This window comes from Leiobunum rupestre, chromosome 2, assembly GCF_980474605.1.
Source record: "Leiobunum rupestre chromosome 2, qqLeiRupe1.1.hap1, whole genome shotgun sequence".
Taxonomy (NCBI): Eukaryota; Metazoa; Arthropoda; class Arachnida; order Opiliones; family Sclerosomatidae; genus Leiobunum; species Leiobunum rupestre.
In genome coordinates, this window is record NC_143385.1 from 52,459,113 (window position 1) to 52,484,218 (window position 25,106).

General features: G+C 37.9%; 1 protein-coding gene across 1 annotated transcript; it reads left to right on the forward strand.

Moving 5' to 3' along the window:
* Nucleotides 1-1,125: 1,125 nt before the first annotated feature.
* Nucleotides 1,126-4,528, forward strand: LOC149958355 (uncharacterized). The gene is made up of 2 exons (XM_090164942.1): nt 1,126-1,228; nt 4,056-4,528. The coding sequence occupies exon 2, from the start codon at nt 4,087-4,089 to the stop codon at nt 4,462-4,464; it is 378 nt and encodes a 125-aa protein (XP_090021068.1). The 5' UTR covers nt 1,126-1,228; nt 4,056-4,086; the 3' UTR covers nt 4,465-4,528.
* The last annotated feature ends 20,578 nt before the right edge of the window (nt 4,529-25,106 follow it).

Below are 25,106 nucleotides of genomic sequence, written 5' to 3' on the forward strand. Positions count from 1 at the left end.
CTAACAGACGAAAATATTTTCTGAAGTATTTCGTACCAATTGATACACCATCTACTTCCATAAAATATTGAGCACGTTCAACGTGTTCGCGTTTCGTTACCTTATTTCTAAAACCAGGTAACTTGAAAAATTCATTTTAGATACAATTCCTCTTTTATCGTTAAAAGGAATATAACCTCGGGTATTTGGTGTGGAACACCAACGTTTGTAGCTCTGGCCGCTCTTGCCTTTGGCTTTATAAATGTTTGGCGCCACTATACAGGGTATTTTGAAAAATTTGAAGAGGTGTTTCATAAAGATTGCTTTGCAGGGTATATTCCCTTTAAGTTAATGGACTTGTTTGTTTAAATTTTAAATTTAATACATCGGGTGGATTGTGTGTCCTTAAATATCTGTGACATCCGGGGTGACATCTTGTTATACGCTAGCATGGCGACGTGTTTAACGCGTCTATTATCTACAATTAGTGTTGATTTTGAAAACAAATACTGTCTTTATATGAAATATAGCGAATTAAGGGGGAAAGACTACTGTGGCCATTGTCTACTTTCGCGCTATTTCAAGCTGAACTCTTTAAATTTTGTATTTTAACTTATAAAATTAATATTTAAGTGTAGAACAGTCTCTGGTTCAGTGATTAAAATAATTTTGACAATTTTAAATTTAGAAGTCATTAAGTTATTACGTTTTAATTCGGACCCCCGGAGCTAAAAAAGTTGGGCAAGTGCCCAAACTACCCTTTAGTTATTACCTTATATCTCGTTAAATATTAATATTAGAATTATCAAAATTATTTTAAGCACTAGAGGAAGGTTCAGCCTAATAAGAAAAACACAATTCAATTATGTAATTGTTAAAACAGAAACGTTCAGCTTGAACGAAAAAGAGGCTTTTACGGTATTCTTCCCCCTTAAGCGTTTCACCAGGAGCGAGATTTGAAAACATTTTACTCGTAAACAAATAAATCACAAATATATCTGACAATAACCCAATTAATCTAATCATACCCAGAGTAAAAATATTCCAGGGTAACAGCTTTTCCTGACAAGAGAAAGACAACGTTAACGAAAATTAACGTTCGAATAGGAAATTAATTTAAATTTCAACGTCATTGGTAGACGCATTTTATTGTTTGAAACCACTTCTAACATGGTATAAAATCAGCCCAGCTTCAAACGGACCATTACACTTCACTCACACCGAAGATATTCTACTCGAAAACTACTCGGTAAGTATGATTAGGAATTCGTAAAGCTACTTTTAAAGATAGTTGTGGCTTGAAGTTTCCGAGCGTAGCTTATAGCTTGTTTAAGCACCCGATTTGAGAACTTAAGTTTTAAGTTTGGGAAATCAAAAGATTTAATTGCTTATTAATTTTTTAAGTATTTTAATAAGTTTATTAATGATCAACTAGGTAGTGTTTGTGGTGTAAAGTTGGGTGGCGGAGTGGTTAGCACTTTCGCCTAGCGGCGAGAGGAGCCGGGTTCGATCCCAGCTTGTGGCACTGGGTGAAAACCGAGGGGCAGGTCACTTCCTTGATTAACGACGCACCCCTCGAAAGATTAAATCCGATTTAATCGTGATTATTTTGATTAAATTCAATTTAATCACGATTATGTTGATTAAATCACGTTTAATCATGATTAGAATGGGTAAATATGATTAAATCAGATTAAAATGATTAAATCCTGATTGAAACGATTAAATCGTGATTAGTATGATTAAATAGCGATTAGAAATTAGAACGAGAATCAAACACAATTGCGATAGGACCATCAATATTAATAATTAATATTAAATTATCGTACTTTAGTTTTGATTTTAATTATAAAATCTTGATTCGACCGATTATATTGATTAAATCGTGATTAAAATGATTAAATCTAATTAAAATGATTAAATCTGATTAAAATGATTAGATCATGTTTAGAATGATTAAATCTCGTTTGAATCGTGATTATATTGATTAAATCGTGATTAGATTTTTTAATCTTGATTACCCTGATTAAATCACGGTTACCTTTATTTAATCATTTTACTATGATTAAGTCGCACCCAAAATGGAAGTGACCTGCCCCTCGGTGGAAACTCGGAACAACTCCTTCCGCGTTGAGTTTGCAAGTTATCTCCCTACTGGTTAAAGGGGTTCCCCCTTTCCATAAAACGTTGTAGAGGTTAACGGTAATAGTGAGTGTAGGGAGCTGTTGGCTCGCGTGGAATGAAGGGTTTGCCTTACGCAATTTAAACCAGCCACCAGTATTAAATGCATTAGAAGTCGCTAGATGTCTAGGGTTGTGTCTTGGGTATTACCCTCACTGATGATAATTATTATGTACATTTAAATCTATTCAGAAACCGTTTGAGAAAGCTAATTAAGGTTTTTTAAATTCCATCGTTCATTTGTTTATCGGCTACACCAAGATTATCGGAGTAATGGCATTCCAAGTAGCGCTATGAAATTCTGCTATATACATTTTAATTTGAAAATAATTTTAAACGCGTAAATAAACAAAAGTTATTGGATAGCAAAATCAGATAAATAATAACTTGAACATTTAAAATTTATAGAGTTGTAAATCGGAAAATGTTCCAGAAAATTACCAAGGCCTTTTTCCGGAAAATTTTCCGAAAAAGGAAAATTTAAATTTCGCGGCATTTTTGCTTCATTTTGTCGAATACGTGAAAACTAAATCTCTAGACTAGTCTAGAATTAAAACCCTTAAAAAGAAATATGTTTTAATTATTTTTTTCTGATCTGCGAAACATTTTCCGCAATTCGGAAAATATTCTGGAAAATTTTTCGAAAATTTAAGAAATAAAAAAATATATCTAAATATTGAATATAAATAAAATCCGTGTAATCGGAAGTTAACCTTCATTTGCAAAATTATTGTCAGGTTAGTGTAATGGCGAAAACCATTACACTAACCTGACAATAATTTTGCAAATGAAGGTTAACTTCCGATTACACGATCACTATCATTAAGGAACCAGGTAACTTGAAAAATTCATTTTTGATGCAATTCCTCTTTTATCGTTAAAAGGAATATAACCTCGGGTATTTGGTGTGGAACACCAACGTTTGTAGCTCTAGCCGCTCTTGCCTTTGGCTTTATAAATATTTGGCGCCACTATACAGGGTATTTTGAAAAAATTAAGAGGTGTTTCATAAAGATTGCTTTGCAGGGTACATTCCCTTTAAGTTAATGTACGTGATTGTTTAAATTTTAAATTTAATACAAAATAAATATGTTTTAATTATTTTTTTCTGATTTGCGAAAAAATTTCGAAAATTTAAGAAATAAAAAAATATATCTAAATATTGAATATAAATAAAATCCGTGGGCTTAAATTCCATTTCCACTCTTTCGCGAAGACTAAGTAGTCTAAGTTCCCCTACGCCATAGCGTCGTCAGTTTCACCGTATTCCGTTATAATCCATTAACTTTCATAGCGTCGTCTGTTCCATTAACTTTAGGATTAACTTAAAATTATAGCAAAAAGGCGTACCATTTTTATTATTATTTAATTATGCTACGTTCCAAATTCCTAGCTAGAATTATTGAATTGTACCATATTTATGGTACGTCTGGCAACGCTGCTATAGAGTAATGGCACTGTGACGTCATAAAACGTCAGCAATGCTTGTTCCTATAGATTCAAAAACAAATTCGTGTCACAATGGCGGCCATAGTCCAAGCTAGCTACGGAGTGCTACAGCTTTATTGTTTCATTAATTTCCGATCTCTATTAAACTTGGGGACTTGTAAAAGCTTAAGACAGTGACGTAAGAGCTACAAGAAAACAAGAATTCCACGCTACTTTATAGAAAGACCTATTAGATCTGAGGATTATGGTATGTCTGGCAACGCTGCTATAGAGTAATGGCACTGTGACGTCATAAAACGTCAGCAATGCTTGTTCCTATAGATTCAAAAACAAATTGCTGTCAAAATGGCGGCCATGGTCAAAGCTAGCTACGGAGTGCTACAGCTTTATTGTTTCATTAATTTCCGATCTCTACTAAATTTTGTAATATTTTTCCCCCGTTTTAGTTCGAAGAGGACCAGAAAAAATTCCGCAGTTATGGACAAAACAATCATCTATGGGGTACTGTTGATGACCTGCCTGTGTTTGTCGATGGCCCAGTCGTCAGACTTGTTGACGAATGACTTCCAGCGAATGATGGATCAAGGCCAACAACTGATGAGTGCCGGGATGGAAATGATTCAAAATGCTTTAGATATGATCAGAAACCTGATAAACATGGAAGGTCAGATGATGTCGGACGCGATGTCAATGTTTGGCCAAGGCGTTGGATTGTTCACAACCGGTTCCGAAATGGTGCAACACGCGATGGGAACGATGGTTGATATGGCTTCAGGTATCGGTGGCCTCAGCGGCGGAAACGCTGACAGCCTAAACCCAATTAATGGATTTAGTAACATGATCCCTGGCTTTTGAATTTCATTTGTACGCTTTCGTATCCAAATAAAATGGTAATAAAATGAGAAATTGAAAACTAAAAGGTTGTCGTTACTTAAATTTGAAGATGTCTCAAGTGACGTTCAGTCTATGCATAGATTAATAAAAGAGTCTCCAGGACAGCAATCCCGTGCCTTATACCCGTACTAATATTGTCGTCTCCGCAATGTAATAACAAGAATGTATTTATTTATATTTAGGAAGAATGATTATGTTGCGACAATCGCCGGGCACGTTGAACGCCTTTCCCCCGTCTCGCGCGGGGGGAAAGACAAAACGTCACCGGCGTTTGATGACCATCGCGTTAGGTGACGTATATTTTAAGCAGCCAATGAAATACCGGCACTATTCGTTTTATTTTAAGCGGAGGAGCGTACTGGGGGGACCAACGGGTGGATTGAGAGCAGTAGCGGCGCTAAGGGTGGGCTGCAGTGGGATTTAGCCCCCCTGCATTTCTGAGAGGGGCCACATATTTATGTTAAAAGGGCCACATATTCATAATTAAGAGGCCACATGTTTTAATTTATGAATTTTCATTATCTCTATAGAAATTTGTTTTATTGCGAAGAAACGTTTTTCGGGAAAAATCTTTCAAAATCAATTTGTTTACTCAAAAAGGTAGTAGACCATAAACATATAGATTCGGGAGGAAGGTAGCGGAAATAGACCCATGTTGAAAGTTGGGGGGCCGAAAATTAACATTTTTACCTGGCAACTCAGCATTTGGACGGAACATCCGTTTCCTTACTTCCGCCTGTATATTTCAATGGCGGTCACGTGGTTCAAAACGTCACAAACAGGATGTTCCGTCCACAGGTCTCACTTAAGCCTCGTCTGCGGCCCCTCTTTTGTTATGGGTCTATTGAGATAAAGTTGAAAAGAAAGGGGCTTATGGGAATTTAGGGAAATATCCCAGGCATGCACGTGTCTCCTCCAGGTCAGATACAAGGTCAGTAGGGGGTCCAGAAAACGCGACGAGAGCCACAACAATAAAACGACCTTGCTCTTCTCGCCTCCTGGAAAATTTTGGATTTTTTCGATTTCACCACTTTTGCGAAATATGGTCAATCCAAGGTTCCCGCTAAGGGCCACAAAATTCTTAGGGGCCACAAAATAACTAGCCCACCTGTGAAAACACCTTAGCGCCGCTACTGATTGAGAGAAAGGCTGAAAACCATCTCGACATAGACATTCTCCCTAGGTATAAATAAATACATTCTTGGTAATAATAATAATAATTAATAATAATAATGTTTATTTACCCAAATAAATCCCTTTTAAAACAGGGAGGAACCAAAATTGATTCGCAGGCGCAAAATACAAAATAAAGAACGTTCATTTTAACAAATAGAATTAGAACAAAAATTTGAAAAATTAGGTTTTTAACTCGCCCACATCTTCAAGATAGCTTTAGTACTATCATCAGTAACATAATACCAATAAGTATGACAATTAACGAGATTTACAACCAAACTGATTTTCATAGTTATTGCGTAATCAAGATTTTTTCTCAACACAGAGCCCTCTAGCATTGAGGAAGCACGTGGCTGATACTGTCTTCAGTCAATAGGAGCGGACATCTCCACAGAAGCACGGAGAAGCTAGGGTAGGGGGGTTAGCTCACCCTCCCAGGTGAATAGCGTTGACCGTTCGGACGAGGAATGTTTCTCTCCGTTTTCCCAGAACACACAGCTATTTCGATTTTCTGGTGCTCTAATCACGATATTATCTTTAATCATGATTAAATCGGATTTAATCAATATAATCATGATTAAAACGGATGTAATAAATATAATTATGAATAAATTGGATTTAATCATCTGAGGGGTGCGTCGTTGATCAAGGAAGTGAACTTCCCTGGAACCATTGCTTATGTCAATAGATTCACTATTGAAAGATAATACTGTATTATTTATTCCCATTTTATTATAATTACAATGGTCAGGTCATTACTGGTTTGGATGCGTTATATAATCAAAGTAAACTAATTAAATCAAGATAATCGCGATTTCATCATTCAATCAAGATCAAGATCTAATAATAATAATCACGATTTAATCATTCAATCAAGATCTAATCAAAATAATCACGATTTAATCATTCAATTAATTAAGATCAAGATCTAATCAAAATAATCACGATTAAATGATTCGAAACATTTCAATCATTTTAATCACGATCTAATCTTTAATCATGATTAAATCCGATTTACTCAAAGAAGGTACCATAAAGCGTTCGCACGTGCATATGTTCTCGGAACTGGACTTCCCGTAATCCGTCAATTGTTCGCACCGAAGAAAGTTATTGGTATCTCACCCCCCTAGGTGATCAGAAAACCGGAGGCGAACATCTTCGAGGTCCGCCTCCGGTTTTTTCGTCCGTCTTTGCTCACCTAGGAGGGTTATTTGACCCTCCTAGGTTACCCTAGCTTCTCCGTGCGAACATGGTATAAGCGGACAAATTTTCGTGAAAATTGGTTTTTCTCCCCAATGCTTTTCCTACGGGAATTTGTTTTCCTAACTGTGTTGTAATTCGGAGACTTTTTAATAATTTTAGTGTTTGTACTCAACTATGAATTTTTCATATGATTTTTAGTATGTTTCCAGGTTTTATTTAAGACTACTTTCAGAATTTTCCCTTAATTATTTCGCTCGTAATCTACTTTTAAAATTGACAAAAATTTTAAGGCGAGGAAATGAATTCCCCGCCTTTGGGACCTGTATTTGTTCTAGGCCTCGGTTTTAATATTTGGAATTTAAAAATCATTGCTTAATAATTGAAAAAGGCTGGTTCGTTACTCGTTTGCACCTATAGTGGGTTTTTAATTGTGAAACGGAAGATAAAATGAGCTAATAAACAAAGTTTAATGATGAATCAAGTTACAGAAATTTTTAAAATAAATGGTTTTTCTTATCTAATTTCCTATTTTTTCTTTGCAACCCAATTGGCAGTAAAAAATATTTACTAGATTCAGAATTAACCGGGCTGTTCATTGCTTGAATGAAGAAGCTGCTTTTTTTAAAGCAGAGCAAAGAAAAAATTTAAAATTAGATTAATTAATTAAACAACGCAAACTTTACCTAGACGAGCAGATGTTCGATTATCTACATGGCGCGTTAAAAATATTATTTTTGAATGTTATAAAGCGGTGAACGATTTGTCAAGACGATTTTATACTACATTTAAGTTCATATAAACGGGGAAAATTGTCATTTGAATATTTCTTATATCATTTGGTGGGTTAATTAACGTTTAATTATCGCCAACTTTACATTAATTTCAATGGGGGCGGGGAAAATGTTTTAACCAAGTTACGCGTGATCTCGCCACGAGAGGCGCTGCGTGTCCTTTTCGTTTGAAACCGACAGAGCTATTATGTTACTTATGGTATTATTAATACATTGTCAGTTCAACGATGGGCCAAAACCAAGTAAAGCGGGGAGGTCGAAATGATCGAAAACTGCATCAGTTTTAACTTCTTACAATCTGCTACACTCCATTATGGGGTGGGGAAGGGGATGAACCGGAATTGGGTTCAATATCCGGCTGGTTTTTCCGGTCGGTATTCGTCGGTTTAAAAATTATCTAAAAAGTCTGTGACGTAAGTTGTACCCAAAGTGACGTAGTCGAGGGTTACGCTGAGAAGACGCGTTTTGAAAAGGATTTTATTTGTCTACGGTCTATGCGACTTCATTGTGGGTCAGTAGTTGTTCACATTTGAATAATAATCAAATAGCACGCGAAAAGGTAGAAAAGTCCACACTAAAACAAATTTGAAGTAATTGGTGTTTTTATAAATTTACGTGGCCTTCTGGTTTTAATGTAGCTACTACGTCACAAGATTAACAAGAAACCTCGGATTTTCCCGGCCGCGTGCAAACCGCGCGTGTCAAAACAATTCTGGATGCGTTCAGTAACTCTAAAAAAGCTCAGCGCTGAACTCAACGGTCAGCGGTTTTTTATTGAACGGGTTTTTTGATTTCCAGTTTTGACGTCAGTAGAAGGAAAGTGATGGCGAGACGCCGATCCCGGGATCGGGATCGGCGGGATCGTCGGGATCCGGGATTTAAGGGGTGAAATGGGTGGTAAAATCGTTGAAAAGTCAATGTATTTATGATATTTCTCGCGACGATTTGTTTTTTCGTATATCAACATATTGTGTTCAGGCCAACTTGTTCATTTATCTCTGCTTATCGCGAGTGACACTTGAACGTATATCTTATCACGTTTTATCGTACGGAATAAGTTGAAATGATGTAAAAAGTGATAACCTAGGCGCGCGCGCGGATTACCCGGGGGACGCGGTTAATTTGAATTTAAGAGTGTTTTGACGTCATGGAATATTCGTTGTTAAAGTAGAATGGAAAAATTTTTTAACTTCATTTTAATATCATTGTAGTACGCTTGGCACTTGAACCTATCTCACGAGTATTTCACTGGGTGAGAGATAACGCGCGCGTGCGTGGATTACCCGGGAGGGTAATATATATATATATATATATATATATATATATATATATATATATATATATATATATATATATATATATATATATATATATATATATATATATATAAAACCGTGATAAATAGTAAAACCCACTTATTTTTCAATAAATACATTTCAGATACTTAAATTAAATAAATAAAAGTATTTAAATAAGAATTGCTTCACTAAATTATGCATTTGTACTTTAAATAATACCTGATTTTGAAATTGTATTAGAATAATTATATTGTTTAACGTCTTTCATTTTTAAAAATGTAGTAGAAAATGAAAGATATTTTAATTAAAACATTTCTTAATTTCTTTATTACCAAAAAATATTTACAATATTTACAAATTTTTATATTGTTTAACTTCTTTCATTTTTAAAAATGTAATTGTTTGACTTAAATAAAGCGTGAAAATTATTAGTTTCAAATGATATTTACAAATCTTATCAACTCTAAAGTCCATTTTCAGGTATTAGTAAGTATTTTATACAAACTAACTTCTAAAATATGGATTAAGTTCGTAAATAAAATCCTTTTAAAGCACTTTGAAGGACTCTTTATACGTTTTGAACTTGAATAAAATTAAACACAATAATCTAAGATACCCTTTAAAGTTAAATTCCTTTAGAGTTTATCAGTAAAACCACTTACTTTAAGTATTTTTTAATCCTTTCGGTCTAATAGTAGATTAGGCACCTATAACCCATGATGTTTTCATTTAAATTCAAATTATAACGAATTGAAAGTTTGAAGAAAGTATTAATTTAGTTTGTAAATGAAATCCTTTTATAGTACTCTGAAGGGCTCTTAATACGTTTTGAACTTCCAAAATAAATTAATGTACTAAGTTACGTTTAAAAGAACCTTTTGTAACAATTCCAATATGTAAATATAGGTATAAGGATTGAAAAATACTTAATTATCCACTCTAAAGTCCATTTTTCAGGTATTAGAAAGTATTTCATACAAACTAACTTCTAAGTTTGAAAAAAAATATGGATTTAGTTCGTAAATAAAATCCTTTTAAAGTACTTTGAAGGACTCTTTATACGTTTTGAACTTTTATAGTATTTTTCTATGTATTTATTACTATAAATATCCCAATATTAAATGGGAACCATGTATGCGTAACAATTTCAATATGTAAATATAGGTATAAAAATATGATAATCAAATTTAAAACTTACGTGCTAATAATATTAAAATGAAGTTTAAAAATATTTCCATTCTACGTCATTTTAACAACGAATATTCCATGACGTCAAAACACTCAAATCCGTGTTTTAAATTCAAATTAACCGCGCACGCGTGCTCCGCGCCTCCCGGGTAATCCACGCACGCGCGCGTTATCTCTCACCCAGTGAAATACTCGTGAGATAGGTTCAAGTGCCAAGCGTACTACAATGATATTAAAATGAAGTTAAAAAATTTTTCCATTCTACTTTAACAACGAATATTCCATGACGTCAAAACACTCTTAAATTCAAATTAACCGCGTCCCCCGGGTAATCCGCGCGCGCGCCTAGGTTATCACTTTTTACATCATTTCAACTTATTCCGTACGATAAAACGTGATAAGATATACGTTCAAGTGTCACTCGCGATAAGCAGAGATAAATGAACAAGTTGGCCTGAACACAATATGTTGATATACGAAAAAACAAATCGTCGCGAGAAATATCATAAATACATTGACTTTTCAACGATTTTACCCCCCATTTCACCCCTTAAATCCCGGATCCCGACGATCCCGCCGATCCCGATCCCGGGATCGGCGTCTCGCCATCACTTTCCTTCTACTGACGTCAAGTTGCCCGTCCGTTGAGCAACGAAGTCATCGGCGGTAAGAGCAGGTTTTCCCGTTGCTCGACGGTCACGTGACGTCGCAGCACGGAGGAAGGCTAGCTGCAGACGCCGCAACAGACGATATTTTACAACAGGCGTAAAACAAGATCTTACGTCACGTTAGCAACGGTCTTAACGAAAATAATTTTTCAGATACTTCGTTGAGAGTTATTGAACGCAACCAATAAAGCTATGACATCGTGACGTAAGAGCAACATAAAAACAAGTTCAGCAAGAGTAGCTGAATTTATAAAAATAACTTTTACCAAATTTACTAATAGGTGTTTCTATAAAATACGGAAGGTCACAAGGGGAAATGTTTTTCTACGTTACTAGCTTTAGTTTTAAAAGACAGAGAGCACGCGCTGGGAAGCTATTCTGTAAAAATCAAAAAAGACAAAAATCATGATCCGTCAAAAATGACAATGCGCGTGTGCAGAAGAGGCTGCTATCCAAATATTAAAATCTCAATAGTATTGCTTACCTAAATGCATCCTTGATGATATCATTAAATCTAAATAATTTTGGAAATTATATGAAACAAACAATACATTAATGTATGGTAAATTTATTGTAGAACTTCGCAATACACGATTTATTTTTTCTGCCGATTTAAAAATGGTTTACTTTGAGTTTAGTGGCAGATGTTACACTCGGTTTTCACTGGGCGATTTTCTTTGCGTATATAATTTCGCAAAAAGGGCGGAAAACGTAAAATCCGTTTTCCTAATTTTTTTTTCGCTTGTGAGTTTTCACTGGTCGAAACGAATTACATCTTTGTAGCTCAATTTTTCTTATCCCAAAGATATGGGTATTTTCTAATCTCTTCTACAATAGCTTCAGAATAATTTTTGTCATTTTAACTTAATACACTGCAGAGTGCAGACCACTGATGATATACTATATCACATCGAAGAGCTAAGCCTATATTACTTATCTCTAAATTTCAGAATGGCGACTGGAAAAAGGTAAACACAGGCGCTCCCTCGGTGTTTCCTAAATCACGTGACTAAAAGACTGGCTATGATTGGTCTACGTCTACGGGGGAAAAAACCGCACCAAAATATATATCACAAAATTAGAAATAGGACCCGCGACGCAAAAACACGAAATTCGCAAAAATAACAGGAAATGTTTTTCCTTTTCAGCAAAAAAATACGAAAATCGCACAAAAATCGCCCAGCGAAAACCGGGTGTTACTCTTGAAAATGTCACGTCAAGGTGTCTTTGGACAAAAAGTGGTTCAGCCAAAAACACGCCAACATTTTTAAGTGTTTGACCCTGTGCCTTATTGGTGGTAATGGCAAAAGCAACCGGAAATTTCCCGCCGACTGAAAATTAAAGGCATTTTAGAATAGGATGGAATGAGTTCTATTCTTGGTATGCAAACTATTTCGCTTTTTGAGGATAACGTGGTCTTTGAATTCTGTAACTATTAGCCTTGCGCCGTTATCGAGCCGTTTGCCGATTTCAAGTTTCGCAAAAGCATTACCAGGCAGCCAACTTTTAGTGTGAAAGCGCGCGTTGCATTGGCATCCCGGACCAGGGTTGGACATAAGGCACTAGTCACGGCATTTGACTACCAAAGTAAATGCTCGGACTACTAAAATTAATCGAAATTTGGAGGCGCCCTAATCAAGTTGACTAGAGAAAAATGAACCTAAATAATCATAAATAATGGAGAATATGGCGTATCATAAATTCATCACTCATCAATCCCATTTTATTTAAAAAAAAATTGTGTTCGGTCAATAATAAATTCCTATTTTAATTCTGACGGGTTAAGCAAAATGCTGGTTGTCCTCTGGTTTTTATACCCCCTTTTTACCAACACTAGTCAGGTTGACTATTAAAGAAATATCCTTATGTCCAACCCGGACGGTGTTAGTGTCTGCACAAATTCCATCGGAAAGTGGAGCCTTTTTCGCGCGTCGTCCGTTTGAAAATTGTCTTTTCTCCTTCGAGTTTATTAAAAACCGAATCGTTCAAGCAATATGTATGCTCATTTTTTGGGCAGAGAATGGCTTTTTCAATGGCAGGCTCGAGTGGCGTTAACTACTCATATTGTAGTTTCCGATAAAAAACCAAAACGATTCTCTAATCAAACAAACTCCCATGGCGAAGAAATCTAGGAAAACGCGGATAGTGTCAAGGCCAAGAGGCTAATAATTTTGTACTTTTCCGAGACCTCCCCTTTGAGTTTTCAACACAGTGATCTTTAGAGGTCGGGGACGGTTAATCATTATCCATGTTTAAATTGATTTTTTTCGGGAAAAAAATGTAAACAAATAAATTTACCGGTTCATATTTCGGAAAATGATTAAAAAACATGTATTATTTGGAAAATTTTAGATTTTTATCGAAAAAAACGTCGTTTTTCCGATTAATTTTAAAAATTTATCAAAAAATTAATCGGATAATACAGAAATATAAATTACTTGATCAAAACATTTTACGAATAATTTTGAGAGCTTTATCTATTGAATAAAAGTTAACCATCCCCGACCTCTAGCGATCTTTAACTGACAAGGAGACATCCCGAAGTGTAACCCACCGATTTTGTTCAAACACGGGGGATTGGTAGACCTTCGTGTAACTTGAAAAATCCTAAAGGGAATTTATTCAATGGGGAACCGTTTTGCCATGGCAACGAAAAATGTTTTTGACAACAACAAATGGAAATTTTCCCATTGAAAATAACATGGGATTCTGACCGATTAATAGGATCCCCCTGTTAAATATTAAAATCGCACTCATTAATTACTTAAACTTAATCTTAAATATAAATTGAACCTAAAAATTAAAATTTGAAACACTAAAACGAATAATTATAAACAATTGTAAGGTCCCTTAATAATATTCCCAACATTTGTAAAAACCCTTGTATATATGTATATTTCCAGTGTATTATTGTATTTGTATTTTATTTTATTGTATTTGAAAACCTTCCACGCTCTCTGGATAAAACCCAGAAAACTCCAAGCGCGTCACCAAACTTTCCACTGCTAGTGGCCATATCATTTTGCACACCTGCAACGGATATTGACCATCGGGCCCCCTCTTTTTCATTGTGACGCGGAGTTTTCTTCGATACCCCAGAGAGCGAGGAACTCAGGAAGGGCAGAACTGCATAAACCTTTCTCTTGGAAAGACCCTAATGGTCAAAATTGCTAGTAAATAAAATCAATTTTCGTAGTCTTTAACAGTGTTTTTCTTGTAAGATAGAAATTTTGATAAATCATCACTATTAAAATAGTTAAGGAAAAAAAATCTAGCAGTAGAACTTAGGCTTTTGTTTCAGTCCGGAAACCTAAGTATAAATTAAAAAATTCAATAGCTCTCCCCAGAGATATAACATGGTGCCGGAAACCCGGGATTAAAACCGGGACACAAAAAAAAATATATATAAATATATCACTTTGGATAAATCTGGTTTAAACAATGGCGGCGGACAGTGAAACCAACAAGGACAACGGTGGAAATAGTGGGAAGGCATCAACTAAAACTAAAGACCGTCTCAAGCTCGCTAAGGCTTCGAGAAAAAGTATCAGGACGGCGACAACAAATAAATCCAAAGTGTTGCAAGCTTTGCTGGATGCGGCGCAAACGCCTTTGGATGATCTGGAAGACGCGTTGGATTGTACAGTTCCCACCTGATATCAAATTTAATGGCGAGATTCTATTAAATTGAAGGGCCAAAAAAGGTATTCTTTGTTCTTAGATAGAAACTGATTACCCTCTTTGGTAATGCGAAATCCGTAATCAGTTAAGTAATCACTTTAGTACAGTCAAACTATTGATTTTTATTAAATACGAATTACATAAAAAAAATCAACCCTACCCCAAAAACAATAAGACTCAATTACACCATAAGGATATTACGAAGTATATTTCTATATCTCTGATTACGCCAAATAATTTAAATACAATATAAAGTGACTAGGCCTTTCAGGGTTTGAAGCTTTTTCCGCAACAGCCTTTGCAGACAAAATTTTGTACCTGGCTCAGATTAATTTCGATTTCAGCTCTTCTGCTCAGCTTATACATGTCATTTTTATTCAAGTTGCAGATGTCGCAGTCCATGGAGGGGAAGTGTTCCGATCTGGTCATCCAGATTTTCCTGTATTTTACGCACTGCACTATCAATTTATGATTGTTAACTATTAGCCCAACGTCACTTCTAATCTTCCCCAATGTGGTACTCCAACAAAACCTTTTGCATAAAAGCGAAAAAATAGGAAACATGGTTGACCGGTTAAAATCGGCTTTTCCATCGCATTGAACGCATTGGTCTTGGACATTTTCGAAAACGAAAATGGGCAGGGAAGATAACGCCACCATCAGACAAACTCCTTTGATGTTCATCTTAGTTCGAGGCTGCTGCAACAATAAAGAAATGTGGAATAAATTAAATGGCAGAGATTTTACGCGTTAACTACAAAATATGTTAATTTATACTAATAATGGCATTTAACATTAGTTTAATCACTTATTGTTCCGTAATCAAAGGGATGTGTGCGAAAACAATTAGAGTTAAGTATTTCAGCCTCGGTCAGAAAACCCTCCGTCCTTCAATTAACCAGAAGTCGCTCATCCCAATGATTCGAACAGAATAATGTTCCTGGCTTTTGATCAAAAACCTGTTTTTAAAAATTAAAGAAGCCAGTTTCCGGAGAGGGACATGATCCTTACCAATCTAATAATATCGTCAAAATATGCGAGACACCTGAACTACTTTCAAAAGGAGAACATCATAAAGGCAGTTCGTTTTTTGACAACAAAACATGTATACCCAACTAGCATAGAAAAGACTCGAGAAAAGATGAACATTCGACGTGCTGTCGACTTTTTGGAATGCTGTGTCAAAATTGAAAGACCACATTTAGAAACTGCAATATACTTGAGGAAGTGCTACGAAATTTTCAATGTGTACAGTAACAATTAAGGCAAGAATTTTCCGCCGAAATTAAAATAAGCTATCTTTCACAGATATTCACGATGAAAGATAAGAGTGGTTAATTAACGAGTTCATTCCTTTCAATCTACGGTTTTGACAAGTAAAATTTCCAGCGATGCTATTGAAATTTTCTTTAGGCATTTGAGGCACAGAGGGGGCTTTAACGAGTGGAATGACCCTCGAGCCTGTATCGCAGCAAAATTAAATACTTTATAAATTGGTGTCATGAAGGCTTCAAAATTGGATAATGTAGTCGTAGAAGACGCTGCTGATAATACCTTTTACAACAAGAAAAAAGCATTGAAAAACTAATGCCTGTTCTCAGAGACAATCTCTCAGAGGCAGTGGCAAAAGAAAAGGCCATAAATAATATATCAGCTTCTGTTATAGGTATAATTCAACGAATTGGTTCAATTAATTTTCGTGGCTCATAGCTAGAGGATAGCGCCGCCGATCGAACGCCGCCGCCGCGCCGATTATTTAGATAACGCCGAAACGCCGCCGCCGATATATTTTTATTTCGCCGCCGAATGAATTTCCATTATTAAAGTATAATAATTGCGTTTTGAGATCTAAATTCGAACACATAGTTTTTTATATTGGTAGTGCTACGATTTCTAGGCTGTTCTGTGCACTGTACTCGCGTTATAAAATTGGAAATAATTAATAATTTCCAAAAGATCTGGAACCACTGCACCGCACGCACCAAGATTTTCTGCAGCAGAGAGCTGAGATCGGAGAGAGATCAACGAAAACGGCTTTGGAGTTGCCTCGCCTCGTATTTTGTAATAAGTACAGAAACGTATCCGCTGCATTCAGCAATAACTAGTCTATTTTATTTCAAAAATTCCTTTGATACCAAGATAAAATAATTTGTGATAATAGACTTAAACGCGCCTTCCCAATCGACCGCCATTACATTATAGTCTACGGGGAGGGTGAGGAAAAACCGATTTTGGGGGGATGAAATTTCTGCGGTAGAGGGCTTGCTCGTTGGTTGTCTGTACTATAATGGCAGCACCCAGTAAACGTTACTAAAATGAGTGTATAGTTAATAATACTAGTCAAATGGTAGTGAATAAGTACAATATTGTTATTACTAGCGTTAATGTTTTAGTTTAATAGTATCATATCTAACATAGTTACTCATAAGTATAAGTGTGCCTCTGTTTAACATCTCTGTATTAAAAATTTAAATGAGACCTTGTTTCACAGCTACCCAAGAAAATACAGCGCTAACGTCGCGTAAAACTGGTTTTAACTTCCTTCCCTCCCCGCCAGAACTACGTTTGATGACGATAAAACCGTCATCGACTGGGAAGCGACGTCAATTACGTCATATCCATGCAACAAGGTCTCATTGAGAAAACGTTCTTTCTGGCACGCTTATGAGAAATTATGTTACATATGATAGTATGTAATTAAAGTTACCTTTTTCTCGTTTTGGAAACAAGTGGTTCCTATTTTAATAAAATACATTCTATTAAAAATGTATTTTTTTAAAATGTGTTAACAGTTGAAGTTCTAGCGGTCTATTAAAAGGCTGGCGCTATTTCTGAGGAGGGGGACAGTTTTTCCCCTTAGGCGCCACCGCCGCCGATTATTTTCCGCAAATCGGCGCGCCACGCCGCCGCCGAACTAATTATCGTTCCTGCCGCCGCCGTTGAAAATTGGTTCGGCGCTATTCTCTACTCATAGCGAAACCCCGCAGTTGCTTTAGCCGCTGGATGTATAGTGAGAATTCCGGAAGCAAATAGTGCAGAATGTCTTGAAAACAGCACCGTGCAAAATCTGATTCGCCAATTTTACCACTTATAAGGCTTCCTGACAATGGGGAAATAAAATATCCGAGCCACTTCCTCGTAAATATATGGCGCGTAACCGTCGATTTCGCGAAACATGCCTTGCCTTATCTTCCTCGAAAACATACTTTAAAACATATTATAATACCCAGATTTACTAAAGTCTTAAAATTATCTCGTGATCTAGTTATTATGATTTAGCTGAGCGAATTGCCATGAAATTAATTAATTTTGCACACGATTCTACTGATCGAAAAGAGAAAATTAAGAAATACAATAAGATAGTCAGTGAGCCAGAGGCCAAATTTCTACCACTGGGAAGGATGGGATAAATTGGTGGATGGTTATTTGTATAATTGCTCGTTGAACCTTGACAAATAATTAGTCTCAAGTAAAGTTATAGCTTATCTCGCCAAAACCTGAATATATTCACTGAGCAACATATTATGAGGCCCTGGCACTTTTTATTTTGGGGGCCCCTATGGTGGCGTACGAATTGGGGGCACCAAAGTGGCGACCAGATAGCAAGTATGGACTGTTGCCGAGTACTCTTCAAGGTAGGGCATGGCGAGTAGTATTCGAACAAATACCGCCAAGTTTGAAAATTTTAACTAAAGGGAACTTTTTATCATATACCAAATATCAACGTTTTAGCTTGAGGAGTAAATTTCCATCGACTATGGAAGCGTGGTAGTTAACAGATGGTAAATAACATGATATAAAATGGGAAAAGTTGTTAAATAATGGTAAATAACACTACAGCATAAAATGGGAAAAGATAACGTTATGGAACAGCTTTAACGTCTCGGCCCCATCAATCGTAGGATGATATTAAAACAATTCCTCAGTGACTTTCTCGCCTCCAACTTTCTAAACGTGCTACGAGCATTGCTGATATAATTTTCTTACGTCTTTTCCATTGGCTTATGCTCTGGGTTACTAAATACCTAAAGGCATAAGTAACAAAATATTATATTTCTATCACGCAATGCAACATTTTTAATGATATTCGGTTTCGCCAATGACCTCATAAATCATTATGTTGCTAAAAACTTCACCGGTCCTAGAATTACTTAGTCTTTGTAAGTTCCAAGTAACAACGTCGCTGTTATAACCATTTTAAACTTTTGATGAACGAACCCAGACCCTTTGAAAATTAAAACACTTTCATAAGTATCAGAAGAAAATGAACTTCTGCAAATATAAATAACGCTTACTTTGGGAAAATAATGATGTCTTATTGAATCGGAAGTGAAATATCAGAATTATAAACACTCGCTTCATTCTTTAAAGGGAATATAACCTCTGGTATTTTGGTCGCCCTCCAACGGTTTCGCTGTTGGCCGCTTCCTCCTATGGCTTTAGAGGCATCGGCGCTGCGTAGTGGTTTACTTGAGAGGTAATCCTTAAAATTGTGGGGTCTTCCATACAGATCGCGTTGGAGGTTGTATTCCCTTTAGAGTACTTCTTTTTTAATTTGAAACTTAAATGCGTTTACGATAGTTACCATCGCCATCAAACTAACCTGGCATTTACCGGCGAAGAGTTTAGGATTACACAATCACTGTCACAGATTTTCTTTCGCAGAAATCGTTCACTGTCATACTTATTCGTACTATGCGATTTATGCTATAAGTAATATCATGAGCTAAGAAAATTTCACACAAAACAAAGGCAAAGATACAGAAGCTAAAGGTTTTTTGTTAGGATACAGCATATTTTCTTTTTGCTATAATTATTTCATTCACATTCCTTAAAGAGGGCAACACTTCAAGATAATGCTTCATGAAACATATTAGCGCCTTCTCTCAAACACTGCAAAGGTTTCGGGGCTTACGGGCGAAAATTTTATGGGAATGCCAAATAATTTTGTAAATTTGACAAAATCAAATAGTAAAAATGTTTAAATAAAATACTCGGTTTTCTGAAATTCATTATTTGGTATTTCAGAAAATTAATAACAAAACTTCGATCCGCCGGTGGGAATAGTAAACCCGAAGTTTAACGTCATAATTTAGTCGTATCGAATAGTGGCAATATCTTATACGGACCTACTTCAAGCTCGTTTGACGTCAATTTCGCACTCTAAACATAGTCACCCTAAAAATTTGGCTGTTTCCGGAAAACTGTTGGTGAGAGACAAAGCCGGTCTTAGGGCGAGGTGACCGCCTAGGGTCCCGCGGTAAGCGCTGCCCGAGCGGCGCTGCCTTCAGGGGCCCTGAGGCGGTTCAATGATTCGAATTTGATTCCGGGTAAGCTTTTATGATTCGAACTCGATTCCATATTCAAAGATGATTCTTTGACTCGGAAAAAAATTTAGATTCTCGGTCAGATTCCTGTGATTTGAAATATGGGAATCAGGTTTATAGCAATTTTATGAATTTGTTCACCGAGCGACGAACCCTATTTGTTTAGAACATTTCCTCGACAAATTGGTTATGGGGGGGAAAGGGGCCCCGCACGCCCTAACGCCGGCCCTGGTAAGAGGAGGCCCTTTTCGAACTCCACCAACGGGCTAAATGGGAAAGACGGCACTGGCAACAAGGTGCGGACCCAATCAGGGTTTACAAATAATTAGGTATACAGAATGTCGGTTTTTAGTTCCACATCGAGATATATATATCGAAGTGGGACTATTGCTATGATTGTCGTTAAGTGTTGTTGTTTGTCTGTTTGTTTGTTTGTGTGTTTGTTGTGGAAAGCGACGACACGGTAGATGGAGCTGCGAAAAATAATTTATTTTAGTGGCTTAACCGAGACTCGAACACAGATAGCTGCGGGCCGCGTAAACTCCAAAAACCCAACCGCTCTACCAACCAAGCCACACCGCTCTGTACTAATTTTATTCGGAACTTCTAATCTTTCTTTGCAAGGCGGTGGGATTTGTCAAGTTAAGTGGTTGCAATTCCCGTTCGTTTTTCCGCGTCATTTTACGTATATTTACGGCGTTTTAGGTAGAGGCCTGTGCCGCCGCTAAACGCCGCCGCCGCCGATACTAAGAACGGCGCGCCGCCATTTTTTTTTCTTTATAGACTTTTTTTGGTATATTAAGCTTGGTTTTCATTTACGCGAAAATAACTACATTGGAACACGACGTCGAACGTCAAATTTTGGTTTTCGGATTTCGGTTGACGCAGAGTAATAGCATTTTCACTTCGCGTCAATAGATTCCAGCATTGCTATCTTGGCTATAGAGAGAGTCACTAATATAACCAAGGCTTATCCACATTTTAATTATCTTTAAATTTAAATATTGCTTGGTTTATCGATATGTTTTCTAAAATTGCATTATAATAATCAGTGGCGGACTGGGTCTAATATTTTTTGGTTGCTAGGAGACTAAGGGTCCCAGCTTTAACAACTATAACGCTACCATGTTTACGGAGGCCCACTTCGTGAACGGTCCATGGGATCCACGCCATCGGGCAGGTTACCTCTATGGCCAATCCAAGACTGATAATAATTTTTTACTTGAAATTCAATAAATGAAGCATTTGATATACTGCATTTTAGACGTCCAATACGTTTATAAAATCACATCATAATATCTTAAATTCTATTTAAATGGAAAATAACATATCAAAATAGCAATATGTTTGTTCACCGTGCGATGATAACCTTCGGCAGCAAAAATGATATTATTCGTAACTCGGATTTATTTCTGATTGGAAGGCTCAGAGCGTCAGTGGCGTAGCCAGAATTTCGTCAAATGGGGTCCTAGAATGTTAATATTAAGATGGGTGTCGAGAAGGGGGTGTCAATTTAGTATAGTCAAGGTAGGCCCAGGGGGTTGACATTGAACCCTCCTTGTCTACGCCACTGCAGAGTGTTATCGTGGAGCACGACCAAAAATATAAAAAGCCAATATCGAGCCTTCAACCGAATTTCGACCCGGCATAACTGCGAATAATTTTGGAGGTCGTTTGGCGTCAGGCAAGTGGTCTACCTCGGAAGGACCATGGACTAATTAATGTACTTCACACATTAACACATTAAAACAAACGTTTTACAAATTAAGCCAGTCCCACGTGTTTTTCAGCTGCTGAGCTACATTTGTATTTTCCCTCCCCTCACCAATTTTCCTTTTTCCCCGGTTATCATTAGTTTGTTAGTTCCTAACTCCGCCGCTAGAGCGCATATTTAACAATCGCCCGAAACAAATATTCGGGAAAGGGGCGTCTCTGTGCGAAGTACATAAATTAGTCCATGGAAGGACTAGTACGAGTTGGTATTTGCCCTTGCCCTTCTGGTCGCGTGTTTTTTAAACTGGACATGCATCAGATTTATAGCCCGGTGTACCGGTAAGATTTAAACCACACCACCGGAGGTCCGTCATCAAATGCAATACGCCAGCGTCCACACTCCCGGACATTTGACAAAACCAACATGGGTAGCAGAACCCTACTACTGACGGTAGCACCTTCGACGCAAGCCGCTCAACCCAGCAGAAGGTGCAGCAATGGGCCGACCAACGCGCCACTTCGCACACAGCAGTGGGAATAAAAGCGGATGCTCTGGCAACGCCAGCCGACACCCAACCTAGAAAGGTAGAGAGCCTAGCCCATTGGAAAGAGCGCCTAAAGGGGAACGGCGGGCACACGGCAGACCGCATAACCCGCCACAGCTGGCACCGGAAATCCCCGTGGAACCCCAAAAGGCCGGGAGATGGGCGCCGTGCCCTCATACGGAGGCTCGCAGCCCCACAGCAGGCAACGCAATCCGCCGAGACGGCCAGTTTGCCCAGCCCCTCTCCGTTAGCTTGGGCCGAAGCCCAGTTACCAGCCCACACCGGACCGAAGTCGGAGGTGGAGATAGGACCATTTGGACGGAGCTAACATCTCCCAGTGCGCCACCGCCCGTGCTGGGTTACAAGAGCCGGACCCCGACTCAACGGTAAAGCCACCAGTTATTGCACACTCCGACCCCTCGTGGGCCGTGTTTTTTAAACTGTCGCTACAAGAAATAGCTTTAAAATTTATACAAACGCCGGCTTACGCCGCCGCTGCCGGTCATTTTGGCCTCGCCGAAGACGCCGCCGCCGTAGGCCTAAACGCCGGCGTAAGCCGCCGCCGCCGGTATATTTTGGGTCAAACGCCGCCGCCGACCCATATCAGATCGGCGCAGGCCTCTAGTTTTAGGGTCAAGTTAACCTCAAACTTCGCCTCCCCCCGTCCCATTTCGACCCCCTTATCGAAACCGTGTATGGTCAAAAGTAATAAATAAGTGTGGCACTTTCTTATCGAAACCGTGTATGGTCAGAAGTAATAAATAAGTGTGGCACTTTCTTATCGAAACCGTGTATGGTCAGAAGTAATAAATAACTGTGGCACTTTCTTATCGAAACCGTGTATGGTCAGAAGTAATAAATAAGTGTGGCACTTTCTTATCGAAACCGTGTATGGTCAGAAGTAATAAATAAGTGTGGCACTTTCTTATCGAAGTCGTTTATATGTGGCAGAAAATAATATTATCGCCTTCTTGGCGAACTTGTATAGTTTGTATAGTTGGTCCAGAGATTTGGTCTGATTCGATAGAACTCTTTGACGCGCACGCAGTGCCGTTAATTTCCGCCCCCTCCGAACAACCCCCTTAAAGGGAAAGTGATCGAAAAAAACAAGCTGGTCTCATTCGATAGAGCTCTTTGACGCGCACGCAGTGCCGTTAATTTCCGCCCCCTCCGACCAACCCCCTTAAAGGGAAAGTGACCGAAAAAAACAAGTTGGTCTCATTCGATAGAGCTCTTTGACGCGCACGCAGCGCCGTTAATTTCCGCCCCCTCCGACCAACCCCCTTAAAGGGAGAGTTATCGGAAAAAACCATTTGGTCTCATAGAACAATAAAAGTAAAAGATTGGAATCGTCTACGCTAGCGTCTACTTGAAAGAGTGAGACCAAAAAATCCAAAGCAGTCGAACTTAGGGCATGTTGCAAAAGTCTGCTTTGCTAGAATCAAACATGTTAAATTCAATGGGCTAGCACTTTGGCTAGGGCTTTGGCCACAGGCCCTTAAGCTGAAAGTATGCGACCATGGGGACAGAATCTCCGTCTTGCCATATTCTTAGTACATAAATACATTCTTGTAATAATATGATTTATGCAGTTGTTAATAATCCATATTAAATATCTGCTCAAAGAAAATACTAATTAAATCACCGAGATAATATAAAATCACATGGCCTGAACAGCTTTTGTATTGGTTTGACCACCCGGGTATCCTGAGGGTGGGCGGTGGCCACTCTTTTACATAGGATGGTAAATTATATATCAAACGCTAGGAAATCGCATGGCCTGAACAGCTTTTGTATTGGTTTGCCCACCCGGGTATCCTGAGGGTGGGCGGTGGCCACTCTTCAACATAGGATGGTAAATTATATATCAAACGCTAGGAAATCACATGGCCTGAACAGCTTTTGTATTGGTTTGCCCACCCGGGTATCCTGAGGGTGGGCGGTGGCCACTCTTCCACATAGGATGGTAAATTATATATCAAACGCTAGGAAATCATATGGCCTCAACAGCTTTTGTATTGGTTTGCCCACCCGGGTATCCTGAGGGTGGGCGGTGGCCACTCTTCCACATAGGATGGTAAATTATATATCAAACGCTAGGAAATCATATGGCCTCAACAGCTTTTGTATTGGTTTGCCCACCCGGGTATCCTGAGGGTGGGCCGTGGCCACTCTTTTACATAGGACGGTATTTTATATATCAAACGATAGGAAATCACACGGCCTCAACAGCTTTTAAATTGGTTTGCCCACCCGGTTATCTTGAGGGTGGGCGGCACCCACTCTTTAACTTAGGATGTCAATTTATATATCAAACGATAATAAATCACGTAGCCTCAACAGTTTTTGTATTAGTGTGCCTACCTGTGTCTACTAAGGGTGTATGGGTTTGCCCACTCGAATACACTGATGTGGAACTAATATTACGGCCTGGGCCGACTTGTTAGTTCCACATCGAGATATATGTATATCGAAGTGGGACTATTGCTACGGACGGATTGTCGTTAAGTGTTGTATGTTTGTTTGTTTGTTTGACGTGGAAAAGCGACGACACGGTAGATGGAGCTGCGAAAAATAATTTATTAATATAATTTATATTAGTTGCTACACCGAGACTCGAACACAGATAGCTGCGGGCCGCGTAATCTCCAAAAACCGACGCCTCTATCAACCTAGCCACACCACTCTGTGCAAATTTTATTCGGAACTTCTAATCTTTCTTTGCAAGGCGGGGGGATTTGTCAAGTTAATTTGTCGCAATTCCCGTTCGTTTTTCCGCGTTATTTTACGTATATTTACGGCGTTTTAGGGTCAAGTTAACCTCAAACTTCGCCTCCCCCCGCCCCAATTTCGACACCCTTATCGAAACCGTGTATGGTCAGAAGTAATAAATAAGTGTGGTACTTTCTTATCGAAGTCGTTTATATGTGGCACAAAAGAATATTATCGCCTTCTTGGCGAACTTGTATAGTTTGTATAGTTGGTCCTGAGATTTGGTCTCATTCGATAAAAC

Coding starts and splice junctions, on each gene's coding strand:
- LOC149958355 (XM_090164942.1), top strand. CDS start 4,087: ATGGACAAAACAATCATCTATGGGGTACTGTTGATGACCTGCCTGTGT.